Source organism: Saccopteryx bilineata, chromosome 2 (assembly GCF_036850765.1).
Source record: "Saccopteryx bilineata isolate mSacBil1 chromosome 2, mSacBil1_pri_phased_curated, whole genome shotgun sequence".
Taxonomy (NCBI): Eukaryota; Metazoa; Chordata; class Mammalia; order Chiroptera; family Emballonuridae; genus Saccopteryx; species Saccopteryx bilineata.
Window position 1 is genome coordinate 384,672,871 of NC_089491.1, and position 22,344 is coordinate 384,695,214.

Genomic DNA, 22,344 nt, shown 5'->3' on the forward strand with positions numbered 1-22,344 from the left:
GATTAAGTGCTGTCGGGAGCGACTGATGGGCTCCCGCCGGACAGCTGAAACCTCTCTCTTCCTGGCGGCGGCGAGTGAGAGCAGGGAAACTGACCCCGGCTGACACTCCCGTCTGAAAATATCTGTTTCCCTGCAGCCTGGATACAATAGCTGTCACACTAAGAGTAAGGGCTCCACTCCGGGGGACGCTGGCTCCTCCAAGGACTGGTGATGGAGGAGCCTGCGATGTCAGGGTTCAGCCAACGTCCAAATCAAAAGCACCCGAAGAAACCGGCCCTGGATGAGTTGTATTCAGGGAACAGCTCGGAGTTCAGTCTCTCAAGGCTGGGCCAGGAGGAGCAAGATGTGTCATTGATGTCATCAAGAAGCATTTATTCAGCATGTATTGGTACGTGGTACTAGGTTCAGCTCAGATAGAAGAGAGCAATCTAGACAGAGCCCTTTCCCAACAGTGCCTTGCAACAAACAAAGGAGGGTAATGATCCCAGTCAGTGCTATGGGCCCTTGTGGTTTGCCAAGAGCTTTCAGCAACACAGAGAAGCAGGTAGAACAGGTATGAAAGTTATGTCCCCTTTAGAGGCTCAGAGAGGTTGCATGTCTTGCCCAAGGTCACACAGATAGTGAGGGTCAAAGCTGGGATCCGTTTCAGAGCGGGAAACAAATAGCACCCAGGTGCTCAAAGGGGTCATGGGAGAGGAGTCAATGAAAGGACTCTGTAAAGACTAGGGGCGGGGCTGAGGAACCGACAACTACGGACCGGGAAGCAACCCAGAGGGTTATGGGTTGAACCGTGTCCCCAGAGATCATATGTTGAAGCCCAAAATCCTCCAGACCCTCAGAACATAGCCTTTTTTGTTAATAGGTCATTGCCGATGCAATTAGTAAAGATGAGGTCATACTGGAGAAGGGCAGGCCTTTTATCCAATTCGACTGGTGTCCTGATCAGAAGAAAAGAGACACAGACACGAGGGGAGAGCAGCCTGCGCCGTGGAGGCAGAGACGGCGGCGCTAGGACGCAGCCCAGGACCACCAGGGCTTGCCAACAGAGCACTGTGAGCCCAGGACCACCAGGGCTTGCCGACAGAGCACCGTGAGCCCAGGACCACCAGGGCTTGCTGATACAGCACCGTGAGCCCAGGACCACCAGGGCTTGCAGACAGAGCACCGCTAGGATGCAGCCCAGGACCACCAGGGCTTGCAGACAGAGCACCGCTAGGATGCAGCCCAGGACCACCAGGGCTTGCAGACAGAGCACCGGAAGCTACAGGAGGGAGGGACAGGCTCTCTCCGGTTCCAGGCCGAGCCTGGCCCAGGCATCACTTTGTTTCGGGGTTCGAGCTTCCAGAGCTAGAAGAGAATAAACTTCAGTTGTTTCCAGCCACCTGGTTTGTTACAGCAAACCTGGTGGAATTTTGTTACAGCAGCTGCAGGAAGTACAACACTGAGGCCACAATCGTCGGCACCCCTAAGCCTCTAAGGCCCGCGGGATAGGACCCAATAAACAAACAGGGGCTGCCTGATGGATGTGGTGACCCAGCAACTACGCCGCACTGTCCCTCAAGGAGGGAGCGTGGCCAATAAGTGCCCTGAGAACCTCCCTCTATCCCACCCTTCAAGTCTCCCCTAGTGTCTCCCAACCGCCTAACCTACAAAGGAGCCCAGGGCTGAGTGAGGGCGATGCCCTTTGACGCCCACAGTCAGCTGCCTGGGTCTGGGAGGATGGGGGATGGAGTGAGGAGGAACTGGAGCCCCCCACCTTTTCCGGCACAGACCCCGACCGCAGGCTAGTTCAGGGAGAACCCTACAGAAGTGGAAATAACAGTTTCTGCTCTTTGGGGACCTTCTGGTTTCACGAGGTGACCACAGTTGCATGAAAATGGACAGGAGTATTAACATGTGCAAAATACAATAACTGCCCGGGAGAAGGATACACTTGTGATTAGCCTGAGGCACAGCGGTCAGGGCCACCTCCTCACCCTGCCTCATTCTACACCTCGCTGTCCCCGGTGTTAACTAGGAATATTGCTTCCTTGCCACGGAATGAGCAGAGAGATCAGAAACAGGCCAGCGGACAAGATGGCCTGGGAAGGAGGACACCGGTAGGATCCTGGTCCATTGGGCCGGACAGCCTGGACCATTCCCTCTGGGCTGGGAAGCCCCTGGGAGTAGGCCCTCGGCAGGAAGCCTGACTACAGGGCAGTACACCGAGCAGGAGTCGGGGGAGGTGGCTGCCCTGTTGCCCCACCCAGCAGGCTCTGGGAGGCCCGGCTTTGAGCTGCCCTTCTCCACACACTCACGGCTGCCCCCTCCTGGCACCTTGTGGGAACGACTGTCTTGTTCACTATTTCCAGGGCACAACGAAGGTCCCCCACGAAATATGCGGTGAACAAATGAAAGAGTAAGACCTCGGAGAGACAGAGAAACAATGTCCAGGAGGAAGTGCCCTGAGAAAAGGGAATCAGAGGCCGGACGCTCGTGGAGATAGACAGGGTCAACTTGCAGGGCCTTCCGGTTATAGAGAGAGGGGGCTTCTGTCTAGTGGCACCCCCATCCCCTGCATGGCCCAGAGGCACAGGCAGACAGCACCGGAGAGTAAGCCTGTCCCCGGGTCCAAGCCTCACTGTCCACTGCAGATTGCCTGAGCTCTTGGGGTGGAGTCTGCCCCGGTGCCCCCCCTGCAGGTGGCCTCCCAGGACCTCAGCACAGAGGCCTCCGTGGGGTCCCAGAGACCATCCATGCAGCATCACAGGTTTCTAGGCAACGGGCAGGTGGGTGGGGCCTCCTGCCAGGTCGGTAAAGGTCACAAGGACGGGGCTGCCCGCTCTAGCAGACAGACAAAGCAACCGGGAGCGGCCCCCAAAGTCACGCGGACGGCTGGACTGAGAGACTGTCCTTCTCTGACTTGGACTTGACGCTGAGGCTTTAATTATAGCTTGTCACTCAGGCACTGTCCCCAAGAGATGACCGAGCCGGACAGCTACGGAAATGAAACTCGCCTCAGATGGCTCGTTCTGTCTGTCAGGAAATTTCAAACTCACAAACAGTAATATCTTGAATTGTGGCAGGGTACTGCCTCCCGAGGGCTCAGTGTGCTCCCTGCCCTCCCCCACCCCCCAGGCCCGGCCAATGAGCTCGCTCCTGTGACAGGGTGGGACAGCCATCAAAGAGGCCATTCCCACTCGCAGAGAAGCTCCGTGATCCCAGAGAGGCCAAGTGACTGGCTCAAGGTCACCGGGCGGAGCGTGGGTGGGACAGGGAGACCCATGATTATTGCTTTATTATCGACTCCTTTTTATTTGAAAAGATCCCACAGAAAGGAAGCTCCTGGCCAAAATGATGCTAAGAGTTTGTTTAATCACCCCCAGGTGCCAGGCGTTGAGGTTCTGGACAAGCCGCCCCACTAACTAACCCCTCCTCACAGCAGCCCCTGTGAGACGGTTACAATTATCACCTTCACCTTTCAGAAGGAAAACCCAAGGCCAGAGAGCGCGTTCGAGGTCACGCAGCTGGATCCAGGACTTGAATCCAGATTGCCCCATAGCAGAGCCTGCACACTCAGTCCCCACGCTCTCTCCTTATGCTTGTCCCCAGATAAGCAGGTGGAAGGCCTGGAGTTTTTTCCCTTTGCTTCCGCCAGGAAACACAAGTTGTTTCTGGGTGGATTCAACAAAGGGCACATCATGGAGACCGGCTGTCCTTGAGCCCTGGAGGGGTCAGCATCGGGGTCCAGGAGAAGGGGTGTTCTTGCATCTGTCCCAGCAGGTTGGCCTGATGAGATGCTGACAGCAGGGAGGGCTGGGGCTCAGGCGTGGCTCCAGGCAGCTCACGTGAGACCTGTGTCCCGTTGGGCGTCTTCACATCCTTAGCCCATGGGTCTTGGGCTGGATGTCCAGAAGGAAGTAGGGTTAGGCCCTTCAGGGACTTGGAATGAGAGAGACATCAGCTCCCTGGGGAAGATGTGACTTGGTAAGGCATAGCGTGCGACCTGCCATATGAGCTCCTTTCCAACAACAGTGCCCAAAGGCCACTAGATTGCCCACGGTGGCTTCCCGAAGCCATGCGAGGTAACTACTTTGGATTACCAATGTGGCCAGAGTGTCCACCTGGTTTGGGAAAAGAGCAAAGTTTCAGCCGTAAGATGCTTCGGGACAAGAGCAAATGGGGTTGAAGGGCAAGTGCAAGAGCTTCCTTGTGGGTCATGGTCGGACCTAAGTCCTGCTTCCCACTCTGCTAGTGATGGAAGCCTGGGCGGTTCCTTCACCCCTGTGAGCCTCAGCTTCTTCATCTGGGCAGCGGGGAAGACTGCTTTTGCTTCAGGATGGTGAGAAGGACGGAGCCGGTCTGTGCATCTAGACCCTTAGTGGAGTGAGGTGGGGGGTGGGGGAGTGCTTTATACCCTAGGGTTAGGTCTCCGTCGTTGAGTGAGCCTGTGCCCTGACCTTCACAAGTACTCCTCAATTTTTTTCACCCTCTTAGGTGGGACAGGAAGGCTAGAGTGGGCTGAATTGGGTATTTCTTTTTCCCCAGGTCCCTTGGACTCTGATAAAACCCCAGCAGCTCAGGCTCTGGTTAACTAGTTTCTCTTGAGGGCAGGTATTGTTAAGAAGAACAGAGCGCTTTAAAGTAGTTCCACATGGTTCCCTTTCCCCTCCCCCTGCAGGAAGCAAGAGGGGAAGTTTTTTCTCATCTTTACTGTAAGAACTTGGTAGAGCTCCTAGAGGCAAAACTCATAAAAGTGTGGGGCCCTTATGGCTGGGTCCCCTTGGAGTTTCCAGCCCTCTGGCATGTCCACACCAAGCCTCTAGCAATTTGTCAATTACACCTCAAACCTTCTTACCCAGCATGTCTTTTATGGACCTCTCTGCTCCAAGGTTTCTGCTCAAGTTGTGATTCTCTATATCTGCCTGTCTCTCTTTCCCATTTGGGGGGTGCAGTGGTTTTCCCAGTGACCTCAATTCTGTGATAGATCTAAGAGTTGTTGATTTCTGGTTTGTTCAGCTTTTCACTTGTGGTCAGGACAAAGGGACAGCTCCCGATCTCCTCCTCAGCCCATGCACACAGGAAGGTCCCACATGATGTGTTGGCTCCAGTTTCACTGAGCACCCTCTGTGCCAGGTTTCACATTCTTCATCTTGCTTATGACTCGTGGCCAAAAGAACAAGCATTACAACTTCTATTTTACAGACAAGGAAACGAAGGCCCAGAGAAGTTAGGTCACACAGCCACTGGAGGTGAAGGTGTGTCAAAGCCCAGAGTTTCCCCAATGACCAAGTGCTGCACACACTTCTTCTAATGTACCACCCCCAAATTCCCTCTAGTACGCTGAGCACACAAACCTGCTCCTGGCCCCATGAGAAGGCAACAACTCCATCTGCACTTGGGGTGAAGGGTTAAGCCGCCTCCACTAATGGAAGGAAAGGCTTGGGCACCTTCTTTCTGCCCGAGGGTCCAGTTACTAGGAAATATGCTCAAATGGCGCATTATAATTTTATGAACCCCAGCTCCTTCTGTTGTCCTGACTGAGGTACAGAATGCCTGGGGGAGGCTGTCCTCCTTCATAGACCCATTTGTCATGGGGATTGATTAAGAAAAAATAAAAAGACAGACTGATGGCTTGATCACATCTGTTTGCAGCGGGGGGGGGGGGGGGGGGGGGGGGGCTGCCACCTGTCTCAGCCATCCTTAGCTTAGCCAGACCAAAGGAGCTGCTGGCTGTTTGTCCCCAAAGCAGGAGCTCTCCATGGAACACCAGGGGATGCTGAGAGGAGCTGGCTGGGGGTCAGGATGGTGGAAAAGCAGAGTCTCCTGAGCCTGGGGTCTTAGGGCAGTGACAGGGCTTGATCTGCACAGCTGGCAGCCTGGGGGGAGGAGGCGGAAACCCAGCAGAGCACTGCACTATGATGCAATGCACCAGGGGCTGCAGACCAGGGCTGCTCTGCCTTCAGTCGGTGAGACTGAGCATCCAGGAAGGGGACTGCTTTATCCAGTTCTGAGCAGAACTCCCCATCCCAAGTGGCAATGGAACAAACTCTAATCACAACATCTCAGACCATTGAGTCGTACCCCCTTGCTGACAGAGGAGAAAGGACTTACTCAAGGGCATCCAATGACATTGGTAGAGCCAGGACCCAACCTGCCTCTTGACCCGCAGATAGGTGGCAAGAGGAAGTGGTATCAGCCACTGTCCTTGGCCACCAGACACTGAGAAAAAGGTCACCGTCCTCTTGCCAGGCCAAACAGCTGGACCCACCTTGGCCTTCTGCAGGGAGGGGGAGGCGGGAGCTCAGTGCCCCTTCTCCGTGCAGCGCAGCTCACTGGTCAGGCCCCGGTGCTGTCAGGGAAATGGCCGCTAGGCTCGGCGTCGCAACAGATGAGTCCAGTTAGCCACCAGGAACCCTTCTTAGCAAGTGTCTTTTTTTAACCTCAGGGTTCACAGGTAGTACAAGTACGGGTTAGTTTGTGTGTAATGTGTTAAACTGTGTGAGCTGCGTGCGTGCTGTGTGGGCCATGTATTTGATATGTGCTGTGTGGTGTGTTAAGTATAGGATGCGCTGTGTTGTAGCACATGATCTGTGGTGGATGTGGTACGTGGTACACCTGTGTAATCTGGTGTACGGTACAGAGCAGTGACGGATGGGTGGCACTGGGTACGTGGTGACCAGCATGGTACATGATAATGAAGGAAGAGAAAGTCCTTTCTGTTTCCATTTCTGGCTTCAATGCTCAGCCCAGGTTCTCCATGAGCCTGTGCCCATGCCGGTGAGACTGAGCCCAGCAGAGCCCCATCCTGGTGGCAAAGCAGCCGCCACAGGAATGGAGAACTGAGGCTCAGGCCTCCCCATCAAGGTAAAGCCAGACTCCTAGTTTTCTCAGCTGCTAAGCCCTGGGACCTGGGATCTCGGCTTTGGAAATGCCGGTTAGGAGAGCACAGAGTCCTGGGAATGGGTGGGGCCCTGCTGATATAGGCCGGTGGTGGGAGGGCAATCCTCATAGGATCTTCCCAAATCCAGGTGACCGGGATGACGGCCTGAGTGTGAACTGGATGCAGGCTTTCCACTTATCCTGTCCAGCTCACAGTGGCCTCTATCCCACGCCTGATGTGACTCTTACACAGTTCGGGCTCACAGCGCTCAATCTCAGGGCACTGTCTGACCAAGGACACAGTTCGGTGCCTTTCTTGACTCATTGAAGAAGACTCACATCCATAGACCCCAACAACACAATTCAGAAGCCCATTCATTCTCCCATCTACTCCCTTTTTACCCTGCAGCTCAGATGTGACTCTGCTGGACCCCCTGAAAATCCTCTTCCTTCATCCCAGCCCATGAAATCCTCCCCTCTCCTTGCCCTGCCTCCCTTAGCACTTGATGATGTAGCTCAGTGTGGCCTCTCTTCCTGCAAGAGGAATCATTTCTTTGAGGGGGGAGGTAAACTAATCATTTAAGCATTCTCTTTGTATGAGAGGGTTGTCAGAGAATAGCACCACACTGAAAATCTTGACCCTGGCACACTGACTCATGTGGCCTGTGTGAGACGTAAGTCCCCCTCCCGAGACCCTGCCGCTACAGCTGGTCAGGTGACCATCATCCTAGCGACTCACTGCTTCATAAAATTAACATCTTCTAAAGATCCATGATAACGCCAGAGCAGTGCCTTCAGAGAGAAGAACAGCGCAGAGCAAAGCGATCTGTCTACTTCTTCTGCCAGCGAGGCCATGCCCGCGGCCAGGCAGGGCAGGACAGCAGCCTTGCCAAAACCGGACGGAAATTTACAGATATCGCTTGAAACACAACTTGGAAACCGACACTAGCATTTCAATACCTTCCTGCAATGTTGAGTTGGGGCTTGAGGCGTGATGTGTGTATGGTGTTAGGGCAGTGGCCCCCAACCCCCGGCCGCGGACCGGTACTGGTTCGTGGGCCATTTGGTACTGGTCTGCAGAGAAAGAATAAATATTGATAACTTACATTATTTCCGTTTTAGTTATATTTAAGTCTGAACGATGTTTTATTTTTAAAAAAGGACCAGATTCCCTCTGTGACATCCGTCTAAGACTCACTCTTGACGCTTGTCTCGGTCACGTGATACGTTTATCCATCCCACCCTAAAGGCCGGTCCGTGAAAATATTTTCTGACATTAAACCGGTCCGTGGCCCAAAAAAGGTTGGGGACCACTGGTGTTAGGTACAGGCTGGGAGGGCTTACACGTGCTAACCCTTCATGGGCAAAGACAGAGAAGGATGACTCTCACCACCTCCCCCAGGTAATGCATTTATCTCCTTCTCCCCTCAACCTTTCTGAGTCTCTTTTCTTCACTTGTAAAATGAAGTGACAGTGAGTAGAACAGTGCCTTTAGAACCATTTTTTGGAATCAGTGCTGCCTTTTCTTACAAGGTGTGAGACCTCAGGCAAGTTCTGCAACCTCTCTGTATCTGTTAGCAATTACTATAAAACAAGCCACTTCAAAACTTAACTGACTTCACAACAATCGGTTATTATTTCTCATGACTCTATGAGTAGTCTGGTGGTTCTGCTGATGTGAGCCAGGCTTGGTTGATCTTGGCCGAGGTCAGACATGATCTACAGGCAGCTAGCAGGGTGGCTGGGGGCTGGCTGGTGTAGGATGACCTTGGCTGGGAGAACTTCGATCTACTCCACATGGTCTCTCAGCCCCTAGAAGGCTAGTCCAGGCTTGTTCTCATGGCGGGGTTTAAGTCCAACACAGTGAGTAAAAAACACATGTGGGCTTTTCTAAGCCTCTCCATTAAATTTGCTTCCGTCAATTGGCCAAAGAGTCATTTCTCCAAGACCAGAGTCAGAATGGAAGAGGCCGATAAACTTACAGGGCAGATGGTGTGAACGCAGGGAGGAGAGTGATTAGGATTGCCAATATAATCCATCTACCACACCCTCTAAACTGAGTTTCCTTTTTTTCCCTAAATTGAAGTGAAATTCACATAACATAAAATTAACCATTTTAAGTAAACAATTCAGTGGCATTTAGAACATTCACAGTGTTGTGCAATCATTACCTCTATCTGGCTTCAAAACATTTTCATTACCCCCAAAATAAAACCCCATATCCATTAAGGAATCATTCCTCACCTACTCCACCTCTAACCCCTGATAACCACTAATCTGCTTTCTGTTTCTATGGATTTTTCCCTATTCTGTACATTTCATATGGAGGGAAGATGATCTTCTGTGTCTGGCTTCTTTGACTTACAATGTTTCCACGGTACATTCATGTTGTAGTATGTATCAGCACTTTGTTCCTCTTTGTGGCTGAATAATATTCCAGTGTATGACTGGAACACAATTTGTTTATCCACACATCTGTTGATGGACATGTGAGACATGTCCCTCTCGGTTACTGTGAGTACTGTTGCTGTCACATTCCTGTAGAAATATTATATTTGTTTGAGCAGCTGCTTTCAATTCCTCTGGAGTGAAAATGCTGGGTCATATGACAATCCTATAGGTTTAACTTTTTTTTTTTAAGATTTTATTTATTAATTTTAAAGAGGAGAGAGAGAGAGAGAGAAGGGAAGAGGGGCAGGAAGCTTCAACTCCCATATGTGCCTTGACCAGGCAAGCCTAAGGTTTCGAACTGGCGACCTCAGTGTTCCAGGCCAACATTTTATCCACTGCGCCACCACAGGTTGGGTCCTATGTTTAACTTTTTGAGGAGCCCAATTTCCTTTATTTTTTGAATGGAGATGATGAAATGACTTTGCAGGATGCTAGGAGGTTAAGAGAATGCATGTAATGTAATGTATCTTGCACAGAATACAATCTCAATAAATGGTTTCTATAGCCATTTTTTTTTGTTCCCTGATTCAATAACCATCTATTGAGCCCAAGATCAGGAATTATGTGAAGTGCTGAATAGATATACGGATATATAAGATATAAAATATCTATAAAACACATGTCTATATTTTTATAGACATATAAATATGTCTCCAGGGTCCCTTTCAGCTCAGACTCACAATGGCTCCATCGTTGCTCCTTGCCTGGTGTGTCCTTCACAAACAGAAAACAAAAAGCTCTCTCCCTCCCTCCCTTAACCGACTCCCAGGAGGCTGCCGGTTTCATTGCTCCCCACCTGAATCAGTTCAGACCCCCTATTTCAGATCTGTCTGCTCTTATAAATGTAGCCACACACCCACAAAGTGAGATAAAATGGCAATGTGATTATAGTGTGTGTGTGTGCGTGTGTGCGTGAATGCTTATGTTCCCTGTCTCATTCCTTTTGTACAGATTAATACATCAGAGCAGGCACTCACGAAAGAATAAAAACACACATACACAAAAAAACACAACCACCGGGTCCAATTCTCCAGACATTCAATAACCAAATGTCACCCACATGGTAAGCAATAAAATAAAAATATATGCTTAGCAGAGGCAATATAAATATGATGTATATTTTGAAGTTGGATAACAAAACGGTGTCATAAAAATAATACCCAGTAGCAAATTCAGGAAAGCGACCTTTTTCAGCGTGGACTGCCATTCCTAAAATATCACAGCGTCTCGGGCAATGAAGCAGAGGCTGGTTTTAAATCTGACAGGAGCACCTAGTATAATGAGGGCATGAAAATTCTTGCCAGTGTTCCGATGCCAAGGCGGCATCTCCCCCCCACCCCCCCACCCCGGAGAACCTCTATCTGCCGGCTCCTTCCCCTTTGCCTGTCACAATAATCCCTTACTTTTCAAACCTCCTTTCCAGACGTGATCCCATTTGACCTTTACCATCTGCCTGTGCAGCTGGGGGGACAGGACTCACTATTGCCATGTTATGGATGAGGAAGTAGACGCCACCAAAGTCGCATTAAATTTTGACTTGCCCCTCCACCCCGGGCAAAGACCATCTCTTTCCTATCTTAGAAACCATCATTTCCAAAAAATCATTTAAAAGATTTTCATACCAAATGGACCCTTTCTATGGCCCAGCATAAATCTAGGGTCCCAGTTATTATTGATTTAGGGGATACAAACCAATTTTTGTATCAAACAAAATATCTCTTTCTATTTGCCCCAACACCATTTATTTAAGAGTCCATCATTTTCACAGAGGCTTGAGACGTCATCTTTATCCTATTCTGTATTTTCATGTGTACTTGGGCCTGTTTCTGAACCTTCTATTCCTCTCGGTCTGTTTACGCTCCAGCACCACGTTGTTTTATTTATGGAGATTGTATAGCAGGGGTCCCCAAACTTTTTACACAGGGGGCCAGTTCACTGTCCCTCAGACTGTTGGAGGGCTGGACTATAAAAAAAACAATGAACAAATCCTTATGCCCACTGCACATATCTTATTTTAAAGTAAAAAAACAAAATGGGAACAAATACAATATTTAAAATAAAGAACAAGTAAATTTAAATCAACAAACTGACCAGTATTTCAATGGGAACTATGCTCCTCTCACTGACCACCAATGAAAGAGGTGCCCCTTCCGGAAGTGCGGCGGGGGCCAGATAAATGGCCTCAGGGGGCCGCATGCGGCCTGCGGGCCGTAGTTTGGGGACCCCTGTTGTATAGAATGTTTGATATATATTAAGGCTAGTTCTATCCTTATCGTTCCTATTTTCCAGGGCTTTTCAAGCTATTATTATTATTTTTTTAATTAAAGCTGACATATAGTATTATATTAGTTTCAAGTATACAATGTAATGATTAGACATTTATGGCCCAACCTGTGGTGGCGCAAGGGATAAAGCATTGACCTGGAACACTAAGGTCACTGGTTTGAAACCCTGGGCTTGCCTGGTCAAGGCACATATGGGAGTTGATGTTTCTTGCTCCACCCTCTTCTCTCTCTCTCTCTAAAAAATGAATAAATAAATAAATAAAATTTAAAAACTAAGACATTTATATACCTTACAAAGGGGCCATCACAATAAGACTAGTAACCATCTGACTCCATACATAGTTATTCTGAAATTATTGACTGTATTCCCTACACTGTACAAACAAACTATTATTAGAAAAGTAAAGCTGAGGGTTTTTTATGAAAACATTAAATATATCAAAAATAGATGTTGTGCATTTCTTAAAACACGTATCTTCTGCAGCTCTTAGGTATTGAGATTCTAACTGGAAAATGTAAGTTAGAACATGTGAACAATTTGTCCAAGCCTCAAAAATAGAGCACTAGGATTGGAGTGTGTATTACTGATGTCAAGAAGAGAGCCACCAGCTGTGTGCTTTAGACCAGCCACTTAACCTCTCTGATTTTTATTTTCCCCTTGGTGGAATAAGTTCAAATAGATAATCTCTAAGCTGCTCACTAGATGTGAAATTCCATAATTTTATCTCTAGAACAAAGCATTCAAAGTCACTCAAGGAAAGCTCCATGTTGCTCACGGAAAGGACAGTAAAAGAATCCCTGGTGGCCTCCCTGGTGGTAGCACAGTAGATAGAGCACCGATCTGGGGCACTGAGATCCCAGGTTCCAAACCTGGAGGTCTCCGGGCTCATCTGGCTTGAACGCAGGCTTACCAGCTTGAGCACATGGTCACTGGCTTGAGTCCAAAGGTCACTGGCTTGAAGCCCAAGATCGCCAGCTTGAGCAAGGGGTCACTGGCTTGGCTGGAGCCCCCCAGTCAAGGCATGTATGAGAAAGCAATCAATGAGCAACTAAAGTGACACAACTACAAATTGATACTTTTCATCTCTCTCCCTTCCTGTCTCTGTCTCTGTTTCTCTCTCTCTCTCTCTCCCTCTCTCTCTCTCTCTCTCTCAAAATAAAATAAATCTCCAACCTCTAATGCATTCATGTGGGGGGGGGCAGTAAGTTATGTGTTAGGAGCAAGAGAACTTGGGCCATGGTCCTAGATCAGCCCCTAATTCACTGTGTAACCTTGAGCTTCTCTTCTGTTAAATGAAAAATTGGACTAGATGAGGTGGGAAAACAAATTTCACATCAAGTGCACTCCGGCTGATAGATGTTGACTACCTAGAGTATGGTACAGTATTTAGGAAAAAAGTATGAATCTGCAACTAACTCAAGGTGGAAAAAGCTGGGATTGATTAGTAAGGTCTGCCACAGGTGAGGGCTGAAGCAGCTGGAGGTGTTAGCCATCACTGGAGGAGATGCTTTCATAGCATATGGTCTCTTCCGACTTGACACATACCTCTGTGAGTAGCACACAGAAAACTGAAGGATTCAGAGTCACCGGTGCCCAGGAAGCAGAACCCGGCTTGTTCAACTGTTTTTATATTATCCATGTCTTGGGTTTGAATAATCTGTCCCCTGATACCACTGTATTTCAGAAATTGCCACCTAAGGCAAATTCTCCACTTTTAAACTCATTTCCTGAGTTGGTCTTTTTAAACCCCACATTAAATATTGATCTGCCCTGGAGAGATCTAATTTATTTAGTAGAGACAAGTTTGACTCCACCAGAACTGTCATACCCAGAAATAGAGCCATGGCCCTCTTGAAGCGATAACCATCCGGGATGGTGACAGACAAGCCAAGGACACCAGAGCCAGCTTCTCTCCCTTCTCCAAGTCTTGGTCTCCTTGTCACCCCAGACTGACAGAGCATCTTTGAGAACCTTTCCTAGGATGATGGATGTCTGAAAGTCAGGGTGTCGCTCTATCCACTGAGCCACTGGCCAGCGCTAAAATTCAGTTTTTAAATCCCACTAGCTGCATCTCAAATTCTCAATAACCACATGAGGCTAGCACAACAATGTTGACAGCTCAGAATTATGAAACATTTCCCTCTATCACATGTACGTCTATTGGCCAGTGCCGTGAGGGGGTAAAGCCCATTCCTCCACCACAGGGAAACTGAGCGGCCGACCTGGTCCTTAAACCAGGCCCGTTTGTCCGCAGAGACTAAGTGCCGATCCTCTGCTCTCTCCTGCTGTTGAAAGGAACCCGAAAGGAAAGAGGTGAGATGAGGTCAACTAAGAGATCTCACCAGAGTGCAGCCTCTAGAAGGGCACATCAGCCAAGAGACCTGAGAAGCCTACGACCTCTGACTCACCTCCTTGTCACATGACAGCTATCCAGAGCACTTTGAGCAGTATGTTCCTGATGCTGCTCTTACTTACCCCATCAGAGATGTCATTCGGGCCGGGAGGGAGGCCTAGGCCCTGATGTCCCTCCAGTGGCTCTATCACCTGTGCCCTGGAGAGGGGAGTCCGGCACACAGTGGGGCACGAAAGAATGTCTTACACCAGCTGCCACTCTCTGCAGACTTCTTAGAGATGGTGGAGGTCAATCAAGGTCACTGACCACAACTTTTCGTGCCTTACTTACAGTTTTGATTCAATGATCATTTATGGTACGCCTAATACGCGCCAGACACTTTTGACCCATCTGACCCAAATAAACTCTGGGGCCCACGTGTCTCCAGAATGACCATAAACTAAAAACAATTCAACACAAACTCAGTCTTGCTTTGTAGCTCTTAGTATTCAAGGGGGGTTAAATCATAAATTGTAACATTGTTTGTTTATTCCCCCATTGTGTATTTGAACTTCCACTTTTTAAGTGCCTTTATTGTGATATAGTTCCCATAGCATACAATTTACCTAAAGTGCACAGTAATTTTAGAACACTGGTGTCACTTCAAAAAGAAACTTCTCACCCATTAGCACTCACTCTCCTTACTTCTCCCACCCCAGGCCCAGCCCTGCGCACCCACTGATCTGTGTTCTGTCTCTACAGATGTGCCTGTTCTGGACATTGCGGAGAAGTCGTATCATACACTATGTGGCCTTTTACGACTGGCTTCTTTCTCTTAGCCTAATATTGTATATTGTAGCATGATTAGTATTTTATTCTTTTTTTTTCTTTACTGCCAAATAACATCCCATTGTATGAATATACCACATTTTATTTATCCTTGATCAGTCAGTCGATTGACATTCGGGTTGTTCCACTTTGGGGCTACTATGAATAACGCTAAGAAGCTTCATGTACAAGCTTTGCGTGGACATGTGTTTTTGATTCTCTTGGGTTTACCCCTGGGAGTAGAAATGCTGAGTCACATGGCAACTCTCTGTCCAGTGGGTTGAGACACTGCCAGACTGTTTTCCCAGGGAAAATCAAGGAAAGACCGACACCTGGTGAGTGTCGGGGAAGATGCCCGAGGCTTGCTGCCTTCGGCACTTCGGGGATCACTAAATGGATGGGATCAGATCGGGAGGCAGTGCTGCGTGGAAAGAGGCCCAAACCTTCGCTCCCCACCCACCCCGCCAGCTCCACCCAGCCCCAGCCACGCCGTCCCTGAGCTTGCTTTCCGGCCCTGGGTGTCAGGCCAGCAGAAAAGGTAAGCCTGAGTTACGGCAGCTGAGGTTCGGTGTTCCCTGCACCGGGTACCCCGTGCTTGGCTTTCCTGCCCCTCCGCCACCTTGCTGCTCACCCAGGCGGCCCAGCCCATAGCAGAGTAAGACATGGGGTTCCAGGGAGCGCTCCGTGGCCACCGTGGTTGCCCCACGAGGGACCCATGTGTCTAAGATCTCGGCATCCTTCTGACTGCAGGCAGTGCTCAGAGGAGCCAGTGGAGCGTGGCAGCTTGGAGAAAACCTTTGCGAACTGTGGTTATTGACGGGAGGCGGGGCGGGGACCATCTGTTTATTTTGCCTTCTCTTTGCCTTAGACTTTCAAAGAAAGTGAGCAGTCGGGCTGCTCAGTTTTATTGTTCACTGTTGGCAAGAGAAGAGTTGGAATGGGCACCTCATCTTCCAAAGCTACAAAAAGCTGTCCCTTCTTGGGCTCTTTAATTGACCATGGAGTCCTCTGTCCTCCACGATGAGGATAGGGTCTCAGCTGTGAGATGTGATCTAATCAGAAATCCCCGCTGTCCACACATGGCTCTCAAACCTCGCCCAGAAAGGCCTAGCTCTCAAATCTCCTGGCCAATTTGACGCAGTGGACAAGGACCTGAAGGTGGAGAGGAGAAACAGAGTCAAGGGTAAGCTACTCCTGCCCCAGAACGGGCGGGCCAGCCGCCTCTGGTTGGCACTCAGATGCACCGGCCTGGCAGAGAGGGCTACCACCGTCCATGCTTCCTGCTCTTCCTTCTGCTAAGAGCCTCACCTGGGCCATCACCAGGTGGTTTATGTCTAATGCCAGTTGCCCTGGACTCTGAGGGTTCCTGGCAGACGGGACTTCCAGTTTTCAGAGACAGTTTGTTAAACCAGGACTAGTTGGTCAGTCTAGATGGTGACATGCAGCCTCTCTAAGAGTGGCTGCCTATTTTAAGGACTGAGAGGTTACAAAATCTCCCTGGCACCATCTGGGTCATCTGAAGCCTTCAAGGTTGAAGCCTGGGTATGGGGCAGGTGAAGGTGACTTGCACCCATAGCACCAAATTCACTCCACACCTCACCCAGCCCACCTCCTCAGTTCCCAGATCTAAGTCCATGCTTCCTGCAGCACAGTGTCAGCTTCTCACACTGCCATGCTGTCCCCCAGAGCTCCCTTCTACCTGGCCCTTGGTAGCAATTGAGTAGAAAAGCTAAGACTGAGGTTGTGGTATTGGGGTTAGTTACTTCCCAACAGGCAACTTCACTAATGGGACCTTGATTTTGTTCAGATCTTGGGTAACTGAGGTGCCCAGCCCAGGGGCTGAGTTATGACCATCGCTCTTTTCTTTGCTCTTGATTAGTTTAGGGTGGGCAAGCAAGGCAGGTCTGTCCAAGGAGGTGTCAGAGAACTCTACTGGGGGGTTCTGGAAAAGGGTTTAGGCCTGCCACTTCTTTTTAGCTTAGGAAGTCACGGAGCAATGACACATTTTGGGACTCCTGCAGCCATCATCATGTGACCCTTGGGGGACGTGGTGAGGGAGGGAGGAAAGAGGATCACAGATAAACCAAACCAGAGCCACATCACTGTTGACTGAACCCACCCTCCGCTTCAGATGTCTGGTTATGTGAAAAAGAACACTCCTCAAAGAAGTCAGCAAAACAGGTGTCCTGGGGCTTGCAGCGAAAAGCCCTTGACGGAAGAGAGGAAGGAAGCTCGAAGCCCTGCCGCTGAGGAGACACTTAGACTTCCTCCCTGTCTCCAGGTAAGACACTGGTCTAACCCAGCCTGGACGGTGCGCACCTGAGCTCGCCAAGACAGGAAATTTTCAAGGTTCTTGCCTCTTCCTCCAGCGCCTCCTCCTCATCATCATCCATGCAAGATGACTCACCTCCTAGAAACTGGAGGGCCTTGGGGTCACCCCCATGGGGCCTTGAAGCAAAGGAGGCCAGCCTATCATGACAAGTCCCTTCCTTTGGTGATGGTGGTGGCCAGGAGAGGGAGCTGTGGAGTCTTGCTGTGTACTCCTAGGCAAGTTACTGAACCTTTCTGTGCCTTGGTTTCTTCACATGTCACGGGGATAATCGTGCCTAGCTCACCGGTTACTATGAGAACAGTAAGGGTGAAAGGTCAAGTGCATCTGACACCACATCACAGGTCCCCAGGACCATCCTCAAACATTGTGATTCACTAGAACTGCTCAGAGACTGAGAACAGCTGTTGTTTACAGGATTAGTTTCTTCCAGCTGAAGGCTGCAGGCTAAGATCAGCGAAAGGGAAAAAGGGGCAGAGGAAAGCGTCCAGGAGGGACCAGGCACAAGCTGCCAGCCGTCTCGTCGGGACAATGCTTTAACTTCTCCAACAACAAGGCATGACAACACGTATGAAGTGCCATCAGCCAGGGAAGCCCACCCGAGTCTTGGTGTCCAGGGTTTTTACTGGTGGTTTATATAACTGGGCACAGAGCACCTCCGTGGCCGACCTTAGTTCCGCAGTCTCCGGCCCCTCCAGAGGTCACACTGATACAGGCTGGCCCAGCCTCCCCACCATAGATCACATGGTTAGAATAAACTCTCTGGCTTGGCCCACGCCCCGGGTTAACCAAGACCCTCTCATCCGGCAGCATATTGCAAGGGCTTAGAGGCTGTCTCCCAGGAGTTGGTCAGGAGCCGGGCCTCCCTTTGAAACGTGTAGGATTTGAACGTCCCACTCTTGCTGAGTCAGCCCTTTACTGCACAGACGCGGAAGAAGCACCAGTGTTGTTTCTGTTTCTTACCGCGGCCCCGCGAGCATCCATCTTTTGTTGCTGACACTACCCTATAGAATTATGTGGCTTCAGTCTGACACTCTTCCTTTCTCTTTCTTTCTTTCTCTCTCTCTCTCTCTTTCTTTCTCTCTTTCTTTCTTTCTTTCTGACAGAGAGAAGCAGGGGACAAAGATAGACAGACAGGAAGGGAGAGAGATGAGAAGCATCAAGCCTTCATTGCAACTCCTTAGTTGTTCACTGACTGCTTTCTCATGTGAACCTTGATGAGGGGGGCACTACAGCAGAGTGAGTGACCCCTTGCTCAAGCCAGCAACCTTGGGTTCAAGCCAGCGATCATGGGGTCATCATGTCTATGATCTCACACTACAGCCAGCAACCCCGCACTCAAGCTAGATGAGCCTGCGCTCAAGCCAGCGACCTCGGGGTTTCGAACCTGGGCCCTCTGCGTCCCAGTCCGACACTCTATCCACTACGCCACTGCCTGGTCAGGCTAACCCTCTTTCTTAATCCTTGGGAGCGGACCTTTCTTTCTCATTCTTCTTTCATTATTGAGGGACCGCCATTCAAGCGGCATCACGAGTTCTCCTTCCCCTCACTCACTCCTGATCCCAGAAATGGGAGTGACTTTCTGGTGGGTTTGCAGGAAAGATCAGCCCTTACATAGCTCACCCCTTCGTCTCTCTTGAGCTGTCCCTCAGTAGGGAAGTCACACTCTCTGGTTTATGGAAACAGCTGTCTATCACTGCCCGCACCTGTTCCTGGAGACTGCATCAGGTTCAGGGGTGAGTCTTAGCAAGCCCACGTGGCTCACAGATTCTAACTCCTTCTCAAGCAGCTTTATGGGCAATAATGGTGATATTCTGTTGCCATTTTCCTGGCTCTTGTGTTTATTCTTCAGCTGGTTCCTAATGGAGGTGGGGAAAAGAAGGGTGACATTAGTCCGTCTCTCAAACCCCAAGCACAACCAGGCCTTCCAGTGTTTGGAAGGTCATGATCTGGTTTCCCATCAAACACCTCGGCCAAGGTCTCCAGGATTTGGTCACGCCCCCTCCTCAGGATTCCCTGGCTTGCCCATACCCTCTGGGCATGCTGTCTAGGACCCTCTAAAATGTTGGCCCAGAACTAAGCACCTGACCACTCCAGGTGTGGCCTGGGGCACACCAATCACAAGACAGTGCCTCTCTTCTCCCAATTCCCATGAACACCGCCATGTCTGGGCCGTCATTCCATGCTGGGCCTGCAGTAGACACAAGTCCTTCCTACATGAATCAGCATGAGGTCCAGTTTCCTCTGCACAGGACAGGTGATTTTGTGAACCTCTTCTTATAGTTGGCCAAAAAATTTCTCCTCCGAAGGTACATTTGTAAACACATACACAGGCATCCCCTACAAGGTTTAAGGTTTAGGAATCATACACACACAATAAGCAATTCCTTCTGCCGGAACTCATCTCAGCAATTCAGCATGCTAATGTTTTATCTACTCGGGTAATATTTAGCAGACATTCATAAGGCTTCCAGAAATACTACATCATGGTGAAGAGCACAGCCTCTGAAGTTAGACATTCCTAGGTTCAAATCTCAACTCTTACCATTTATCAGCTGTGTGACCTTGGGCGAGTTGCTTAGCCTCTCTGAGCTTTTAGTTTTCTCAGAATCCTAAAGTGAAGGTTATAATAGAACCTACCTTCAAAGAGCCAAGCCCGGCACCTAGAATGTATCGTATTCTTTTTTTTTTTTTTTTTTTTTTTCATTTTTCTGAAGCTGGAAACGGGGAGAGACAGTCAGACAGACTCCCGCATGCGCCCGACCGGGATCCACCCGGCACGCCCACCAGGGGCGACGCTCTGCCCACCAGGGGGCGATGCTCTGCCCATCCTGGGCGTTGCCATGTTGCGACCAGAGCCACTGTAGCGCCTGGGGCAGAGGCCACAGAGCCATCCCCAGCGCCCGGGCCATCTTTGCTCCAATGGAGCCTTGGCTGCGGGAGGGGAAGAGAGAGACAGAGAGGAAAGCGCGGCGGAGGGGTGGAGAAGCAAATGGGCGCTTCTCCTGTGTGCCCTGGCCGGGAATCGAACCCGGGTCCTCCGCACGCTAGGCCGACGCTCTACCGCTGAGCCAACCGGCCAGGGCTTGTATCGTATTCTTGATAACTGTAACCTAGTATTAGCAGTAGTAGCAGCAGTAGTAATAATATTAGTAATATTAGTAGTTTTATTATTACCACTTCGGCTAAATCTTCCAAAGTAGAAATGGCCTAAATTAGTTTAGTCTACAGCCATACCACCCTGAACGCACCCGATCTCGTCTGATCTCGGAAGCTAAGCAGGGTCGGGCCTGGTTAGTACTTGGATGGGAGAAATGGCCTAAATTTAGAATAGGGATGCAGCCCTTCAAGGAGGTGGTTGATAGAGGGATATGCAACTAACGATGGGTCGCACGGTCCTTTTGTGAAGTTCACCTTGGGGGTTCCAGGTGTTCAAATCTTGCTCAGAGAGATTCTGAGAGTGGACGATGTAGCACTGGAACGATGTCTGCTCCATGGGTCAGACGTGGAGATCAGATTCACTATTCACAACCCCACCCTCTAAGTCAGGGGTCCCCAAACTACGGCCCGCGGGCCGCATGCAGCCCCCTGAGGCCATTTATCCGGCCCCCGCCGCACTTCCGGAAGGGGCACCTCTTTCATTGGTGGTCAGTGAGAGGAGCAAAGTTCCCATTGAAATACTGGTCAGTTTGTTGATTTAAATTTATTTGTTCTTTATTTTAAATATTGTATTTGTTCCCATTTTGTTTTTGTTTTTTTTTTACTTTAAAATAAGATATGTGCAGTGTGCATAGGGATTTGTTCATAGTTTTTTTTTATAGTCCGGCCCTCCAACGGTCTGAGGGACAGTGAACTGGCCTCCTGTGTAAAAAGTTTGGGGACCCCTGCTCTAAGTGCTGTGACTTCAGTGCCCTGAGCTCGTGTGACTCCGCCCTTTGGGGCCCTAATAAGCTCTGTCGATCTGATTGGACAGTCTGCAGACTAACTGGAGAGGAGGTCAAGTTGGACAAAGGCACCAAGAAAAGTGAGAGGTGACTGCCTAACAGTCCGAGTAGACAGAAAAGCGAGCTGGGAGAAAGCAAGAACAGCAAAACTAAGGCAACCTGAGACCATTCGGTGCCAGGGCGAACGGCTGAGCCCTCTCAGGAGACCATGCCCTGAGTAACAAACCACGAGAGCCTTGAGGCATTAAAAGGTAAATCTGTACAACACAATCAGTTTAAGAAGAGTTAAAAAAAAAAAAAAAAAGTGATACATTTGAGCACTGTTACCATTACAAGCAGGAAAACCATTAAAGGTGAACGTTACTGGTGTCTGTGTATGGTGGGGCCCCTCCTTCTTTGGCGATGCTGGATAAACAGAGCTTCATGGAAAGAACGTACCGGGTCTTTTCGCCTCTCAGCAAGGTGTTATTTGGGTGGAAGGAAAGCAATAGGAATGGGGGAAGGGTGTCCCAAGGATAGAGGCACTTAGGGTTTCCATTGAAACCCACTGAAAAAAATCTATTGGCTGTTGAGTGGGAAGCGTGGCTCCTCCCCCCGGAGGCGGAGGCGTCAGTTCCTCCGGACCTTCCTGGGGAGGCTGGGTGCCTGGCGGCTCCTGCCCAGCAAGATGCCCTCCAGCCGCCGGCAGTGCTCCCGGAGCTGCTTCTCACGGGGCAGCAGGAAGGTGAGGACCTTGTTCCGCACGATGCCCCGGTCCTCCTCCTCCCTCAGCCGCTGCTTCACCCGGGCCGCCTGCTCCTCCTGCTGCGCCATGGCCGCGTTCATCTTACAGAAGGCGTCCTCCAGGCAATGGATGGCCTTCGAGGCCTCGTTCTTAAAGTCCTCCAGCTCCCGCTGCACGGCGGCCACCTTCTGCTGCAGGATCTCCAAGTCAGGTGGAGGCAGGAGGCCGGAGGGACCCGACGCAGGGAGGGAAAAGTCCCCGGACTGGAGGCCACTCTCCACCATCTTCTTCCCTTGTAAGGTGTTCACCTTCATGAGAATGGACCCCGCCTGGTAGAGTGGTTCCATAGTCTTTCTTCCTGTTGGGACAAAGGGAAGGCACTAAGCCAGGTCAGCCAGGTTTTCTCTGGGGCCGGGGTGGGGCGGGGTGGGGTGAGGGGTGGGTACAGACTAGAGACAATCATCTGGAGTGGGGAAACCTATGTATTGTGACATCAGGGCCTCTTCAGCCAATCAGGAAGAAAAACCACAATCCGTTCATTTGCATACTTTAGTCCACTTGATTGGTTTTCAGAGCTTTGTCTGCTTAT

The 22,344-nt window shown here is 50.2% G+C and overlaps 1 protein-coding gene across 1 annotated transcript; it reads right to left on the reverse strand.

Moving 5' to 3' along the window:
• Window positions 1-21,640: 21,640 nt before the first annotated feature.
• Window positions 21,641-22,102, reverse strand: CCDC182 (coiled-coil domain containing 182). Its single transcript, XM_066255516.1, has one exon. The coding sequence runs from the start codon at window positions 22,100-22,102 to the stop codon at window positions 21,641-21,643; it is 462 nt and encodes a 153-aa protein (XP_066111613.1).
• Between the last annotated feature and the right edge of the window lie 242 nt (window positions 22,103-22,344).